Genomic DNA, 18,076 nt, shown 5'->3' on the forward strand with positions numbered 1-18,076 from the left:
ATTGTCTTCATTACTTAGTTTTACTTACAAGAAAGTGTTACTCTAAGTGTCGCATTTTTGCAATAGAATGTGACTCATACACATGCTGAAAGCATTGAAATGGCACACATAAGCAATCTGAAAAACTTGGTAGCTTGCTTCTCTCTCCTCTCTTTCTTAATTTTTTTCTTTAGTTCCTTCTTTCATTCTTGCCTTTTTCTTTCCTTCGGTCTTGCCTCCTTTCTTCCCTTCATTTTCTTGTCGTCTTTCATTCCTTCTCTCTTTCTGTTTTCCTTGCTCTGGCATTATTAAAAAAAATATCAAGATGCGCAAGTCAGCTGTAATATCGGCTCTTGTGTAGTTTAGGGTTTCCGGGTCACCTGTGACAGAGCAACACAGGACACAAAAGGCTTCTCGGCGTTTCCCTTCTTGTTCCTGAAATGATAGCGGAATGAATAGTGGCTGGTGCTGCGCGACGTCAACACGTACACGCCCCTTGCTAGCGTCAGAGGCAGAGGCTGCTCTGGAGTCATGGCGGTAGTGGAGACACTCTCACCGGACTGGGAGTTCGACCGCATAGATGACGGCTCACAGAGTAAGAGGGAGAGGGACAGGGCGGGAGCAGAGAGTGATTTGTATTGGCCGGGTTTGGTATTTAAGGGTGAGGTTATAAGAGGAAGGAGAGAGGATTCTATGTGTCTGTAATTTCCTTGGATGGGTTAGATCAGCTTTGACAGGTTACACGAGATGATCATGTGAGGGGCGGTTCGGATAGCATAGCTTTCTTCCTGTGCTCTCATACACACTGTGTTAACTCTGCTACATGAGTTTTGTACATTGTTAGACGGCGCCCGCCTAAACCTATCAGTACTCAACTCCTCTGTACTTCCAGTGTATTCTGAACCCCATCTCACTTCTATGTGGCGATTTTCCGTTGTCTGTAGACTGTCATCACTCTAATAAGTTGCCAATAAAGCTTTAAAGTTATTTTCCTGTAAGCTAATTGGCTCAAAGCAATACATATTTTCTGTGCCGATTCCACTTTTTACCCATCAACTTAATACTTCACAAATAAATAATACGTAATGCATGCATAATTATTGTAGCGTCCCACAATGCTTCTCCGTTCTATGTCTTCAGTAATACTTGGGGAAATCTAGACCAGCGCAGACTCAGTTGCTGGGCTTTGAACACCTACTTTGTTCGGTGACCGAGAGAACAGTCTGTGTCCCATACTGTCCTGACCCTGTAAGAATAGTAGACATTCTGTGGAGGAGTCCGTTTCAAATGTGAATTTGTGCTAGATTGTAGCATAAGCGCCGGTTGAAATCATTAATTTAGGGTAATTGGTTTCCCCTGGCGCTGTTACATAGAACTACCTGGGAATGTAGCATTGAAATTCAGGAATGCCCACATAGATATATGTGTTTTTGTGTAATTTTGTTTGGTTTTTTAGGTCGAAGCCTGCATTGCAGGGCATGGCCCTGCTGCAGGCAAAGACCTATTGTGCAGCCCTTATTAAAGACCTATTGTGAACAGGGGGATTTCAGTACTACGTGAAACCACACCCCCTTTTTCCATTGGCAGGCCTCTCAAAACTGAGGCCTGCCATTGGAAAAAGCTCCTGTTTAGCAGATTTGTCTGCTCTGGATCCCACCTCTCGAGGACTCCATGACCTGCCTTACGGTAGCACGACAATATTTTCAGAAATATTGCCTTGGCAACCATGAGGCAGGGCAGGGAGTCCTGGAGGGGCGGGATTCAGTATATGTTTCCGCCCCGTTTTTTTTTTGTTTTGCGTTTTTGCCGTCATTACTGCCCGTTCCTCGGCGGTGGAGGAGGTAGGGGAGAGGCGGTGCTGGTTCTCTATTGTCCTTATGATTGTTGAGAAATTATAAATTATGACTACACATGGTTAAAGCAGTGGATGGGTATATTGTGAATTACTTTTTTGGCTTCCGTTACTATGCATGTTCAGTATTTTTGCCTTTTATTTTTTTTTTACATTTCAAGTTCTAGTGTTAATTCTCGAAGCCCCACTATGTAACTTCCAGTAGAAATAGAAGGCCCTCTGTCGTCAGTAGTCCGTGTCCTCTCCCTTCGGCCAGTTCCGGCCCTGTCCTTTCCAGTCCCTCTGCCGCACCTCTGCCCCCGTGCCCTCCTCGCCGGTCCTATCCCGGAGGGTGCCCTTCCCCTCTCTGCTCAGCATGTGCAGGCGGGTCTGGGGCTGGCTCCGGATGCTGACGCTGATGAAGGCCTGATCTACTGACACCTGCATCCTCTTCCGGTGGGCTCGCGGGGGGAATCTTTTTCCTGCAAAGATTGTGCGGCTCCTCCAGTGATTTTACACTCAGTTCAAAGCCGGGATGAATCGAGGCATTCAGCTTTCCTCTGCCCAGGAGTGATGAGATTGGTACAGTATGTGTTTTAGGACTGTCTGGCCGGCTGACGTGCTGTCTGTCTGCCCGGGCTCTGCGAGGGAGCAGGAGGCAGGGACCTGCCCAAGCCAAGGATCGGACTCAAAGTAGGGAGCATGCGAAAAGGCCAAGTTTTCTTTTGTGGCTTACTCGAAGTCCTAGCGAAAATGTTGCAATATGAAATGAAATGTTATAGATTTGCAACTTGTGATTCTCCAGCATTTGCCCAACAATGTTGACGTTTCAAAAATGTGTTGCATAAAAGTAAACTTGAATACAAAAATTCTGCATACATTTGCCGTTGTGCTGAGAAAAATTTCGCCTCAGAGTAAATTTGCAGACAAAAAGCCACAAATTAAAATGAAGTGCTAATGCGTAGAAACGTTTCGCAGTGTGCGGAAAAACTTTGCAAACGTCAACTTAGATCATGAAACTTTGAGGATTGCTTTGGGATGTGTTTAACTTTGTACTTAAAGGGCGACAGATGTAGTTCCTGTATTTTTCCATTTCCTTCCATCAGGCGAACTTAGTTTAATAGAAAACAGTAACTCCCAGCTAACTGGAAGGCACTTTTGAAAGGGGTTTGTGTACTTTGAGGCTATGCCTTTCATCGCCATAAATTGGTGACCTCCGCCGCAATCATTTGGAAACTGGACCACACACTAATCTATTCACTCTTGCATCGGAGCGTAAGCTGCAGAAAGCCCAGAATTGTGCGGAGAAAATGCGGCCAGTTGAATGTTATGTTAAGATGGATTTTCAGAAAGCTGCATGTTGCCGCAACAGCCGGCAGCAGTGCATTGTTACTGCGACCAGAGGCCTTGGTGGTAAACCACTGGGGATGGAAGATGTAAGAAGGACGTAAAGTACCAGTCAGTAGCAGATGGGGAAAAAACGGGTTAGGGCAGTTACAATTTAATAGTCCTCGTTCACTGCAGTAAGCGCTTGTGCATGTATATTTATGGGAACATGAGTAAATCTGAATTTTGACTTGAGTGGGCCCATTTTCCATTCTAGAGCTGTGATGCTCCTCATCAGTTCTTGGAACCTCCAAACGTTTGAGTTATTCACCCACAGAGAGCCCCTTCTAGGTGTTTGGTTTACAGACTTCATATTGAAGGTCCTAGTGCCCAGAAGCCAGCCGGTGTCATACGTAGTATTTTCTGATTGCCTCAACTGCGCATTGGCAGCTGGCGCTGCTCCTTGAGGGCGATGTTATCTTCATTGACTTTTCGACCTGTGATACAGCTCTCCCTGCATGTTTTTAGGCTTCTTGAGTAGTCTGACCTTGACTTAAGCGCCTTTTCGTAATTTTAGCACCCTCCCCCCCAGGCCCCCCCCCCGGTTTTTGGTGCGTAGCATCTAAAAAATGAGCATTGTGTTTGTGGACAACTACTTTGGTGTCTCGCAGGTTTTACTCGTTTCTCCTAACCGATGCACGCTTTCTGAACTGAAGGGCAGGGTTTTAAGTCTGGGTGAGACTGACTAGAGAAGAAGGTTTTAACTGCTCCACAGAAATAGTAGAATATATTCCTGGAAGGAAAGCAGGAAAGCCCGCACACAGGGGCTGGGGCAGGTTACCGGAGGTAGATGAGTTTGCCAATTTTGAATGGGAGGTAGGCTAACGAGGAGCAACTCGGAGAGGAGCAGAGGCACATTTAAACAAGTAATAATGGACTGGCAAAGTAGAACCCAAAAACGATAATTAGACTTTTCGAAGATGACAACGTAATTAATTACAAGGAGGAAGAACATTAGAAAAAGAAACAAATAAGAATGCAAGGGCAAAGTAACAAAATGGTAATTAAAGACATCCGGATCACAGAAGAGGTCACAAAAGTAAAAGTGAAACTGATAGTACTTTTAGTTTTTGTAATGAATAATTGAAAGCGTTTTGCACGACCTGTTTGTGATCATGTTCGCCTATATTTTGCATTTTATATGTAAATGTGTATTCCTATTGTGTGCAAAACAGCTAAAGTTCATGAATGTAGATGATGCTAAGTAGATAAATAATATTACAGAAGGTATATAGCAGGGATGTTGTAATTAGAGCACTTTTATTAGTGATGAGATGTATGAGGCATTAAGAGCTCCTGCTAAAGAGAGCATTACATTTACACAAGAACTGTATGTGGCATTGCTGATGTATTGCCGAATATAACATGAACCTTAAAGATAACATATATGCACCATAGTAGCAATATTACCAAGTACACTATTAACCTTAGAAATGGCTAGTATGAAAAATATCATAGGTAGTGGCAATTAGACTATTTCTATTAACGATGACATATACAGGATACATGAGTGTGCGGGCTTTCCTGCTTTCCTTCCAGGAATATATTCTACTATTTCTGTGGAGCAGTTAAAACTGGTTGTATATTGCGTCTTTTAATTGCCTCCTCCCGCCTCCGAGTTCTCCCACCAGCCTCTGGGCAGTATTTTCACAATCAAAGGGCTGTTACTTTTGCCCTTGAGGCATGGATGGCATGTTTGGTCCCGAGGCTTCCTGTGTTGGGAGAGGATGTGGCATAGTGGCCAAAGCTGGCAATTAAGGCACTGGGGAACCAGGTTTGATTCTTGGCGGCGTCTCAACATCCTGCGATTCTGGGCAAATCACGTCATCACTATGTACCTTTAAAAAAAGTGTTCCCTTGTTTGCAGCACGGCCCGCTGTATATTTGCTCTGCTGCTGAAACAAGCTTCACAGTGAAGGAGCACCCAGGCCCCACGTCACAGCTATCCTCATTTAGAGCCTTTCATTCCTTCGCCCTGTATCCCCTCTGCCTCGTCACTAATGCCTTCAATTCTCTCTTCTCCCTCTCTCCTCGCCAGTGTTTCAGCTAATTTTTAGGTCGCGTCTGTAGCAGCGCGCATGCAAAAATGCAATGCAATAGCTATTGCTATCGGTGTTGCATTATTATTAGCAATGACAATATCTCAAACTTTAGTAATGCGAGACCTATTGCATTGCAAATGCTTGTGTTATAAATGCAGTGGGCTATCAAGGCTGTGATAAATTTTGATTCTACGCTTTTGTGGAGGTTCATTCTGTTTGACTGAGAATGCAAATGCGATTGTCTCTGAGCACAACCGGCTCTCTGTGGAGCCCAAGTTTTAAAGGTCCGGGAGCAAGATCCTACTCTGAGGCGTAACAAGGAAAAGTTATTTGAGGTCAACAAGAATTCTGTATAATACCCACTTTTGTTTTAAAATAAGGGGTTCAAAATGCCTAAGATGGGCCATCCTTTTCAGTAATAAATTAAGACCGCTCAACGATATATTGAAAGGAAAGGGGTAGCACACACCTTTCATGTGTAGAGGATTTGAAAGAAATGCTGTGCAGTGCTGCACAATGAAATGCATTTCCTGTGACTCCTAAGGAATTGAAATGGGTGAACTGCCCCTTTGATGTCTTGATGTATCTGAAACTTAGCAGTTCTTATGTGTGGTTAATGCCTCTTGCCTAGAAACTGAGCTTTATGGCTCTCTTACAGGGAATGTTGACTATGGATTACTTTCAGTTGCCCATACACAGATTGCCATTCAAGACCGGATTCAAATCACATACTTCTTCCCTTCCACTCTCTTGTTACTCTCATAACAAGCATTTGCAATGCAATTGGTCTCACATTTTAGAAACTTTGACCTATTGGCATTGTAAATGACAATGCCTTTACTATTGCAGGTTTTTTAAACACATAAATAAAAGGCATTGTCATTTACAAAGCCAATAGCTCAAAATCTCGCACTTGCGAGACCTATTGCATTACAAATGCTTGTATTTTTGTAGGGCTGTGTTGTTGTGATATTTGTGTGTAAATATGTATATGTAATGTATATGTTGTATATTGTATTATATTGAAAGATTGAGTGCAAGTGAAGGTACTCTCGTTGTATATAATCATTTGTTGATTTTTGTGTGCTCCACCTAGTTGTTTGATATATATGTATATATATATATATGTGTGATTGTAATTTGTGTATTCATTCCTTAAAAAAAATTCATTTTTGGATATATCTGGGTTTTTAATTTAACCTGGATTACAAATAAATACTGAATCGACCCCTCTGTGCTCCTTTGTATTTGTATACATCTTTTTGATGTCATGTGCTCATGTACATGAGGGTAATTTGGGCACTACCCCTATTTTTTCCTAGTACCTGTAAGAATAGTAGTCTTGACAATTTACTGTCCCCAACATCTGCTTACTTTTGAGTGTCGTGTTACCTTCAACTTGTGTAGTGACTTCAGTTGGGGGCGGCAGCTGTCTGGAGCAGCTATTCTGCTTGATGCTCAACCCGCCTCCACCTGCAGTCTTTCGAGTCGGGAGAGCGCTGACGGCCTCAGTCCTGACTAATAGACACCCAGCCAAATGAAGAGTCCAGCACGCCCTGGGTTCTTTGCAGCAGTTAACAGCAATCTGTTGGAGGGAAGGAAAAAAGTTAGCTATAGCGCCTGCATTGAAGGAGCCCTGGTACATACATGAGATTGTAGACGTCAGTCCTCCCCCAGAATACAATTGTGGGATTCAGTTCGGTCTTGTTTACATGCAGTACTCCCCAGGTCTTAGACTTGACCCAGGTGATACTGATATTATTCAAGGAATCGGCCCATGCTTTGAGATTCTCCTTGGCCTCCTCGCACAAAATGGTATTTCCTTTTGCAGTAGAGTTATGAGTGTAGTTCTTTGGATCCCCATGACTACCATTCTCAAAAAAATGGGGTGCCGGATACTGCCTCACCAGGAGTCCAACACTTCTCAGGTTGTTCAACATTCAGAAAACAACGCTGTCAAAGTGGAGGTCCATAACTCAGGCTCGGTTTTAAAAAGTGAGTTAGGCTGAGCATTCAACACTAGGCCCTATCCATTTATACTTTGCTTATTATTTTGTGTAAGTGCTTAATGTTGAAGGGGAGATTTGCCCTGTGGGCCGATTTGGTCACGAGTGGCATTTCTTGCAGTGATGTTATGGTTTCATACAGTGCTGTGATATGCTTAATCCATGTTTGCTCATTTATTTTGGCGCTGTTGGCTCTATATGGGCCGTTTGTAAGTTTGTTTATGAAATCCCAGAAGGCCTTTATATCGTTGTTCTTGCAAATATGATGCAACTTTAGCCACTGGAGTGTTTGATGTGTGGATATTGCTATCCAAATTGCACGTTTATATTGCTTTTTCATGGATTGCACTTTGAATTGAGTTGGATGATTATCAAGCCCTGATTTATTTTATTTTTTATTGCTTGATATCTTTGTTTTGAAGGGATGTTTGAAGGTTAGGGGTGCTGGTTAACCATTGCCTGCCAGGTGAAGTATCATTTAATTTCCAACATGTGTTTGTGGCCAGTGGACATTTTTCAGTGAAATAGTCTATGATAGGTTCTCATTTCTGGATATTCAAGGTTTATCTTGGTGATTCTCTATCATCTCGCTTCTCAAAATAATCGCCTTTGCATGTGCAACAAAGTCTCAATTATAGATGTTCCATTTGAAACATTGTATGTTGGACGTGACTGGTTGATCCATCTTGCATCGGGCATCTGGAGAGGAGTTAGTTGTCCATCCCAAACTTATGATCTGTGGAAAGTAGTTCATTCATTCATTCATTCAAAATACTTTATTCGGTTTACATGATAGAAAACCATAAAAAGTTACAGTTCATCTTAAAAATGTACAAAACACATGTATATATATATCTGGACATACTATACAAATATCCCAATTTATATACAAAAATTATAAAAGGATAAGGACACCACATTGTCGGAATTAAAAAATGTAATTAATAAAATACAGCATCTAACTTTTAGGGTTCCGAACAGTTTCTGTACCTTAGAGAACATTTCAGGAAACCAACCACGAATGGGATACATTTTGGCTTTAATAATTGTTAAAAATAGAGAGCGGGGGAACCTGTAAAAATGTAACTTTTTTAAAAATGATTTTAAAAAGAGCCTCAGAGGGGCTTCATAAAAACTACAGAAAAACACAAAGTGCAGGAGATCCTGTGGAGACATATTGTCGCAGCTACAGCGTGCTAACACTTGTACTTTGTGGCTCCCCTTCGGTACAGCAAGTAAAAGATGGAAATAATCCAATCGGAACCTGATCAGTAAAAAGCGCTCGTGAGCCGACAAAGGCCACAAGAGATATGGCTCCATATCTAGGGTGGATTTAAGCATCACTTGCTTACGGACGCTATTTTGTGACAGTTCCATCTCATCTCTTTTTAATTTCTTTCGCACAGTAAAAGATTGCTTCACAAAAGCCACATCTGCTCTAGTAATACGATCAGGTATTAAAAAAAGGTCTGGACGCCCCAACTCTCTAAAGCAACCCTTTAAATACTTTAACTAGGGTATTTCAATCATGTGATCCAGGCTCAAAATCTCTTTCAGTAACTCTTGAGTAAGGCCAAGATCTTCATTCAGCCAACATTTGAGCCATAAAAGCAATGGGCGCATAGCCAGAATATCGCAAATGAATGTTAGTCCAGACTCTTCATGAACTATTAAGTTCGAGGTCCCTGTAGGAACCCCCAGAAGCTGTTTAAAAAAATAATTTCTGCCACCTGAATACCCTCCAAACCTGTATAACCCCATAATTCGCTGCCATAGCTGGCAATCGATAACTCTTTGCTTGATACATTTTTAACATCGCCGCCATTGGGCGCTTGGCCATTTTAGTTGCAAAATTAAAAATCGCTGCTTTAGTCCTAGACACCTCCCCCCTTTTCTTCTTATGTAGAGGGCCCCAATCCAGACAGTCATCCAATAGGACACCCAAGTAGGAGAAAGTTGATGTTACAGGCACTTTTTCTCTGTTCACCTTAAAGTTGTACTGCCTCTTGGGGCGCAACCCGACTTGCATTGCATAGGATTTTGAATTGTTTATGGCCAGGTCTCGATCGGCCATAAACCTCCAAAAGGTGTCAAGCAAAATCTGTAAGCTTTAAGGGGTACGTGCCAGGAGAACCGCATCGTCTGCATAAAGCAAGACGGGCAGGCCCCTGTGTCCCATATATGGGAAGTCAGCCCCAGTTTCTATCAAGGTCTTATCTAAGTCGTTGATATAGAAGTTAAAGAGAAACGGGGCTAAAATGCACCCCTGCAGTACACCCCTTTCTGTGCTGAAGTCCCTAGTGACCCTCAAGTCCTGAGCGAATCTGATATTTGCCTTGGCGTCTCTATGCAAATCCATCAGAAAGTCCACCAGATTTGCCTCCAACCCCATGGCCCTCATGGACTGCCACATCTTCCCCCGATTGACACAGTCAAAAGCGGAGGAAAGATCCATGAAGGCCATGTACATTGTCCCCTGGTGGGCAACAGTGTACTTTCCGAGGATCAGATAGAGATTAAGGCATTGTGCCATGGTAGAGTGACCTGGGCAGAACCCATACTGAATATCAGAAAGAATCTTATTTTCTTCCGTCCAGGCCGCCAATCTATTTAATACGCCTCCGCCTAAAACCTTAACCACAGAGTCGATAAGGGAGATCGGTCTATAAATCATAGTACTGTTACGTTCTCCCTTTATAAACACCGGTACAATTGTGGAGATACCCCATGACTCTGGACATTCTTCCTTAGCAGCGGCATTAAGCACTGCCACCGAGATTGATGCCCAAAGGGAGGGATTAGATTTAAAGAGGTCCAGTGAAATACCATCCGGACCAGGTGTCTTATTACACAAGAGACTGGCGATGCGTTCCTCCACTTCTCTTCGGGTAAATACAACCATGTCCTTATTCTGAATTCTCGCTTGCAGCCGGGGTAAGGTTGAGGCACTTTTAAAAATACTGCTGAAGTGAGACACCCATTTCTCTTCCGTTATATTAGTGCCCAAATCCTCAGCTCTGTCCCTTTCAAAAAGAGGTCTATTCACGATGCTCCAAAATCTAGAACTGCTAGATAAAATAGAAGGATCTAAGAGTTCCCGCCATGTGGCCTCCTTTAATGCCGTTTTGCGATTAGCCAGTATCTTTTTATAGTTAATGCCGAGAGTGCGAATCTGAGATTGGCCTCTAGGATTCGCTTTCAATGCGGCCTTTAATTATCTGGCAGCTCTGGAGCATAGTGGGTTAAACCAAACAGTGGAGAAGTGTGGCTCAGGGGTTAGAGGCGGCAGACCCGGAAGCTGAGATCGGCCCTGGACCAGGGTTCAATTCCCCGCCTCGGCGGGTCTTGGGCTCAAAAATTCCACGGACTCGATAATTCTCGCTCCGGTGCCTTCTCAACTCACGGGTTCACACTCTGCGACTCTGGGCAATAGCTTGCTTAATCTCCACAACGGCCCCTCGCGGCGGGTTGCCTGGCTTTCACCTTGTGGATACCCTGCCGGGGTTATCTCACAGGGGAATACCAGGTCGGGTTCCCTAAGCAAGCGCCGGGAAACCCTTTGTGGGTAGCTGTGCGCTATATAAGCTCAAATACATTTACATTTACATTTACATCAATAAACCTTCTTTGAGCCGGGGCAGATAACGGTGCCCCCACCTAAAAGCATTAAGAATACCCTTGTGAGTTGAGTCGGGTTCCACACAGTGGGTAAATTCTATTGCACAAGATTCATAAACCTTTTTGTAAAAAAGGGATGGGGTTACTTGGGCCCATTTAGGCCGACGCCTACCATCAGTAAGCTTCAGCGTACCTGAAGCTACCACCCTGTCCTGCCTTTTCAATATATTACCCCCTAAATACACACACACTGGATTGTGATCACTGAAAGCACTCTCTGATATTGTAAACCCCAGTAAAAAGGACTGGATACTTGTAAGAATCAGAATATGATCTATAAAGGATCCACCACTACGACCTTTAAAAGACGGAACTTTTTGTGTACTGGATGGTGCTACAAAAGACATGGAAGAGAACAGATCATATTCATTAAGCAGATCGTTAAGTACCTCTCCCTGTGGAAACTGCTCAAAATGAAGACCCTGGATCCTGCTCAGCCCAAATCACCCATGCTAGTAGTTTCAGGATCGCCACACGGGTGAACGTTAAAATCTCCTACTATCATAAGGCTGTTTCTAGAGGGGCCACAAAAATGCTTAACAAAGTTGTTCCTCTGAGTTATCTTACAAACCCCTTGTCTGTACACTGCATTGTAAAAATTAGTCAGACACAGACTGAAGTTTCCCCGCCTTAAAACAATTGCTTGAAAATCACTATAAGCAGAGGAGATATCCTTAACCCTACATTTCACAGACAGGAAAATAAAAATAACCAAGCCACCCCTAGCTCTTCCACTAGCTGCAGGGGTTGCAGGGACAAAAAAAGCTTTATACCCCTCCAAATATAGGTTACAGTTCACCAACCATGTCTCCTGGAGACAGATCACGGGGAAATGCCTGACTAACTGCACCCATAATAGGTCTACAATCTTCTCTGCCAGCCCCGCAATATTCCAGGACAGAACATTATAATCCTGTATCTTGAGTTGGTCCACAGAGGGTACAATAGGTAGACCCTCCAATGGCACGGGGATTGGTATTTCTGGCTGCTCCTGAACTAATAGCTGTACACCAGTTAAGACCTCTAATGACTCTGCATTTGATATCACTGCTAGCATTTGGTCTGAGAATCCAGCATCCGGTAGAATAAGATCAACAGTCGCAGGTATCTGGGCTATTGAATCTAAAGGCTCTGCGCTTTTACTCAGTCAGTCGCAATCATTCAGCCCTGAAAGAACTGTAAATCTATTTTGCCCCTGTGCATAGGGAGAGAAATAACAATCACCCCGAAGATTATCCCTTTCTACCCAAGGGTTAGAAAATCCGGTCCTAGTCTGCTCCACCAGTTTATGAGTCCAAGTATAACGCTCTAAATTCAGATTATTCTGTCTAGGGTTCTCCACCTTATAAAAATATCCCAAAGGCAGTATCTGAATACTTTGGCCCCTGTTTGCCAAACCAGCATTGACCTCCCTAAAAATTCTCTCTACGGGCAATGGGTTATTAAAATTCACAACAGTGTAGTCCCCCTCCCTTCTTTTCCCGAAGCTTCCCAACCAAGCAACACGACGAACCATAATGATATTGTGTACAGTAGCTGGGCCAGCAACAGTGTTACAAGACAGCCAATGAGTAACCTTATTTTTAAGTTGAACATAGTCCTCCTTTGTTCCAGCTGGGAGAGATGGCACATTCCCTAAAACAGCCATCAACGGAGTTGATTGTGGCGGTAAATCAATAACTGGTAAATTCTGCTGTACATCATTGGAGTGCCCCTACGACATGCCCCCTTTCTTTCCCACAACATTAGGAGCTGCATCGGGTTGCTTTGCTGCCTGAGCTCCATCTGTTATCAAACAATCAAGAGCCTTGTCATTCAACCCCCCAGAACTTCTAATAATCATATCAGTGACTGACGGAGCACAGTTAATTGGAAGGCAAGGGGCTCCAGACTTTCCCTCTAAAGGTACCTTTGGCAGTTCATTATTTAAAGCAGAAGGGGCTGACGCTGCACAGCTTTGATTTTGAAGAGATTGTGTATTATTGTGCTGATCTGCTATACTTTGCTCAATATTATGTAATTTGGTCATGATTGGGCGTAATTTGTCTTCCAATATGCTGCATAGGGTCGATTTAAACACTTCCATCAATGGGAGATCAATCGCAGCAGAGACTGCCCTAATTTCTGGTGCTGGTCTCAGCGGTGCATTATATTTAGTCTTTTTTGCTAGACTGCCCATTTCTTTACCTTTTCTCTTGGTGCTACTAATTGAGCGGCGTGCCCTCCCCCCAATTATTGCGGTGGATTAGGGTTACTAAAAGCCTTGATAAGAGTGGTAGGGGTCGGCCTTCCTTCCACACCCTTTCTACTAAAATCTGGAGGGACAAACCCCTGCCTATTCATCTCAGTAACAACAGGAGACAGGGGCATAGCTGAAATATCCTGCTGGGACTCCAAAACAGGGGAGAGCGCAACCATTTCTTGAACAACACTCCCCAACCCCTGAGTATTTATAGTGCCCTCAACCTCATCTATGCAGTGTTTTGGTTGATTAATAGCCCCATCCAGGTGATTTAGATAGGCGTCTGTTTACCATCTCAATCTCCCTGTCTATCACTGTAGCAGCTCTACACAGGAAGGCATCCATAGTAGTCACAGTTGCTCTAGTATTACCCATGACCCCGTCCTGATTTGCCTGTGTCTTACGCCTCCCCATTATTGGTGCACTAAAATAGTATCCCAAGCTTGCCTTAAACAAGTAAAACCCCCAAGAATAAGTATCATACAACAAAATTGACAATGGGTTCCCTCAAAGCAAAGCTGCCTAGTAAATGCGTAAAGATATATCCAATGTCTTAACAATTTGAAATAAAGTCACCGGGTAAAAAATCCAAAGTCACTAACCAAGTCTTGGGGGCACCAATACAGCATTGAAAATTGGGTGGCCCAGCCCTTCCTCCTCCTGGCTACGACGGGTGCGGACAGGCCCGCCCTTGGCCCGGGCAGCGCCCCGCATGGCGGGAGCCCGAGAGTCCCTTTAAAGGCCTCCTGGCGCTTGACTTCCTCGTTGGCGGCGTACGCGCCGCAGTACAGCCGGAAAATGGAGTCCCCCTAGGTGTCTGCGACACGGGACTCGCGGTGGCGGCCCCCGGAGAGCAGGTGAGGCAAGGGCGGCACAGATGCGGGCAAATCGACAACAGCGGGCGTGGAAAGTAGTTGCTTCCTGGCCTAATTTTGATAGTGTACTCTAATATGAATTGAAATAAAATTCATTATTCTTTTGTCCAGTACTAATTTAGACTGGTTAATTTTACGGTATGAGGCAGCTGGTTGGTCTGAGAGGAAGTGTCTGATTAGAGCTTTAAGCGCCAGTGAGTGCAGGGGATCGAAACACGAGGCCCCCCATCTTATCCGTGTGTCTTATAGAAGAAACTTGCTATGGAAATTTCTATTGATGCTTCTGTAGGCTAATGATTTAAGAGTCTCCAGACTTTTTCATAAGGTGCGTTTTGAAATCACCTGATAAAAAACATCTGGGCAGTCGGGTGAGCGTTAGTCAGACTTATGATTATTTTCTCAAATTGGCTTAAAGCAATGCATTTTTTGTTGTAATTTACACAGAAAGTAAACATTTAAGGGAAGGGAGTTAAAGCTGTGTGATTGTACTCTGTTCCTAATGATAAGGCCTGTTAGCCCTGAAGAAATAAGCTCCAGGTTGATGGTTTACAGTGGTAATCTGATGGAGATGTAAATTGACAGACCCCCCTGAGGGTCTGGCTTTGGTAACGTCTCGTGCTGCTGGCTGTTTTTATTCCACATAGCTGACTAGTGGGGGACTTAAGTCACACTAAGTTTCTTGAAATAAGAGAATACTGTGCTTTTACCAGAACTGTTAGTCTTTGTGCCTTTAGCAGTCCTCGTAATGGTTTGAACGTTCTATGGAAATGGTATGGTCGACAGGAAGAGTTTCTAAAGTAGTTCAGCAGTGCTTTTGGGCTACCAGAGAGGTCACAAGGCAGCTCCAATCTTCCTCCCGATAAGTCATGGTAAGATTTAGCCTGCAGAGTCTTCCCACTGCCTCCAATTGTATTATGTGCAGGATTTCAATATTTTTAAGGAGTGTTTGAGAGGGGCCTATTCCATCAATCAATCAATCACTTATTTGTAGAGCGCGCAAATCACTTTGAGGGTCTCAAGGCGCTGATCGGGGTGGGGGTGCAGCTACTGCTCGAACAGCCAGGTCTTGAGAAGTCTCCTGAAGGTTAGGAGGTCCGGGTCTGTCGCAGCTGTGTGGGGAGGGTGTTCCATGTCTTGGCCGCGAGGTAGGAGAATGATCTGCCGCCGGTGGAGATCCTGTGGATGCGTGGGATGGCGGCAAGGGCGAGGTTGGCGGAGTGCAGCTTGCGGCTCGGGGTGTAGAAGGTGAGACGCTTGTTGAGGTATGCTAGTCTGGTGCTGTGTAGTGCTTTGTGGGCGTGGGTGAGGAGATTGAAGGTGATTCTCTTCTTGACTGGAAGCCAGTGCAGGTACTTCAGGTGGTCAGTGATGTAGGTGTGGCGTGGTACGTCGAGGTTGAGGCGTTCTGTATGCGTTGGAGTCTCTTCCTGAATTTGGCCGTGGTTCCTGCGTAGAGGGCGTCGCCGTAGTCCAGCCTGCTGCTGACTAGGGCCTGTGTGACCGTCCTTCTGGTTTCGGTGGGGTCCATCTGTAGATCTTGCGGAGCATGCGAAGGGTGTTGAAGCAGGAGGAAGAGACGGTGTTGCCTTGCTGGGTCATTGAGAGCGATGAGTCCAGGATGACCCCCAGGTTGCGAGCGTGGTCGGTGGGTGTGGGTGTGGGTGTGGCTCCCAGGGCGTCTAGCCACTGGGAGTCTTCCCAGGCTGAGGGGGTGAATCCGAGGATGAGGACTTCTGTCTTGTCTGAGTTAAGTTTCAGGCGACTGGTCTGCATACAGCTGGTGACTGCCTTCATTCCTTCGTGGAGGTTAGATTTGGCGGTGGCAGGGTTTTTGGTGAGTGAGAGGATCAGTTGTGTGTCATCAGCGAGTGAGTTGAGGTTGTGTGCTTGGACGATGTTGTCGAGCATTGCCATGTAGATGCTGTAGAGGGTAGGGCTGAGGGATGATCCTTGGGGCTCGCCGCAGATAATCTTGGTGGCTTCGGAACTGAAAGGTGGGAGGCGGACCCTCTGAGTTCTGTTGGTGAGGAAGGAGGTGATCAAGTTCAGGGCTTTGTCATTTATTCCTGTGTTGTGTAGGCGTGTGTGTAGGCTGTGGTGGCGGACGGTGTCGAATGCGGCCGAGAGGTCCAGAAGGATGAGGGCTGCGGTTTCGCCGTTGTCCAGTAGGGTCCTGATGTTGTCTGTGGCAGCGATGAGGGTGGTTTTGGTCCTGTGATTGCTGCGGAATCCAGATTGGGAAGGGTCCAGGATGTTGTTTTTCTCGAGGAAGTGGGTCAGTTGCCTGTTGACAGTCTTTTCGAGGACTTTCACCGGGAACAGAAGGAGGGAGATGGGCCGAAAGTTCTTGAGGTCCTTTGGGACAGCTGTGGGTTTCTTGAGTAGGGCGTTGATTTTGGTGTTCTTCTAGCTTTCCGGGAAGGTGGCGGTCGCGAAGGAGCTGTTGATGATCTTTCGGCGTAAGGGAGCAATGATGCGGTTTGCTTTGTTGAAGATGTGGTGAGAGCAGGGGTCTGTTGGTGAGCCGGAGTGGATGGTGTTCAGGGTCTTGATGATATCGTCGTTGTTGACGTGGTTCCAGGAGAGCAGTTGGATGGTGAGGCTGGGGAGCAGTGGCTCTGCAGTGTTGGCAGCTATAGGGAATGTCTGGGTGTTGAAGCTGTCGTGGATGTCTGTGATCATGCGGTGAAAAAAGGTGGCTAGAGAGTCACATTGGTCTTGCGACGGCGGAATGTCGTTGGATTTGGAGCTGGGGTTGGAGAGCTCTTTCACAATGTTGAAGAGCCCTTTGCTGTTATGTGCGTTGTTGTCAATGCCTTCCTTGGAAGAGGACCTTTTGGTGGCTCGGATGAGTTGGTAGTGCTTCGGATGGCTTTCTTTAGGGCTGTGTGGTTTTCTGGTGTCTTTTTGTGGCACCACTTTTTCTTGAATCTTCGGCAAGTCCTCTTGGTTCACTTGAGGTCGGTGGTGAACCAGCTGGCCTTTCAGTCGGTGCGTCTGTAGGAGGGTTTTTTGATCGGGACGAGAGTGTTGGCGCAGTCATCGATCCATTGCCTGAGGTTGCTGGCGGCTGTGCCGGTGGTGTTTGATGGTGGACCTCAAGAGAGGGTGGTGATGAGCTGGTCTTCCGTGACCTTATTCCATCTGCATTAGGGGATCCGTAGCGGGTGGCGGTGCGTGGTGGGTTTGTTGAAGATGTAGTGGACGCAGCGGTGGTCGATCAAATGGAGTATGCTGGAGTGGCTAAAGTTGACGTGGCTGCTGACTGAGAGGATAGGTTGAGTATGTGACCGGCGGTGTGGGTAGGGGTTGTGGTGAGCTGTTTGAGTCCGAGGTTGGTAAATTTATCGAGCAGAGTGGTGGAGTTGCAGTAGTCGGCGTTCTCGAGGTGGAAATTCAGGTGTAGTCTGCGAACGCAAGAGCGTGTGTGCTGACTATGTTGGAGATGGTGTCAATGAACTGAGGCTGGGGACCGGGGTGTCTGTAGACAAGTGTTCCTCTGAGAGTGGTGTTTGGGTCGGTGTGGATCTGGAAGTGCAGGTGTTCAGCGATGCTAGAGGTGTTGTGCAGGTCGAGACTCGGAGGGTATTTCTGTATACTATGGCGATTCCTCCTCCTGGTTTGTTGGTGCGATCCCTTCTGGTGATCTTGTATCCATCTGGGATGGCTATGGCGACATCGGGTGCCGAGGAGGGGTTATTGATCCTCAAACCTAGATATGATGAAGAGTGACGTTTGCTAAGTAAAGAGTTGCTAGGATGTGCTTTACTTTTATAAATGGAGAAGATTGCACCTTTTCTAATAGGAATGTGAGATATAAATGTTTGGCCAGTTCCCTAATTGATATTTTCCGTAATTGAGGAGTATGACTGAACACTTGATTGGTGCTTTGCACTGTTGCCTAGATGACCAGTGTTGCTTCCAGTGTATTGAGAAAAGTTGCGGGCCAAAATTCAATGGCTACTATGTGAGGAGATGTTAAGTCTGAACAATATTTTACTGTGCCTAAGAGTTTTAGGATGTTGCCTCTATTTAAA

At 45.2% G+C, this 18,076-nt stretch overlaps 1 protein-coding gene across 1 annotated transcript in view; it reads left to right on the forward strand.

Annotated features, from left to right (window-relative positions):
• Positions 1-470: 470 nt before the first annotated feature.
• The window catches only part of WASHC4 (WASH complex subunit 4), a 975,954-nt gene continuing 958,348 nt past the window's right edge, over positions 471-18,076 (forward strand). The window contains exon 1 of the mRNA XM_086919270.1: positions 471-574. Within this exon, the coding sequence (XP_086775396.1) occupies positions 511-574 (64 nt within the window). The 5' untranslated portion in view covers positions 471-510. The remainder of the gene's footprint in view (positions 575-18,076) is intronic.

The sequence above is a fragment of the Lissotriton vulgaris genome, chromosome 1_1 (assembly GCF_964263255.1).
Source record: "Lissotriton vulgaris chromosome 1_1, aLisVul1.2, whole genome shotgun sequence".
In the NCBI taxonomy this organism is placed as follows: Eukaryota; Metazoa; Chordata; class Amphibia; order Caudata; family Salamandridae; genus Lissotriton; species Lissotriton vulgaris.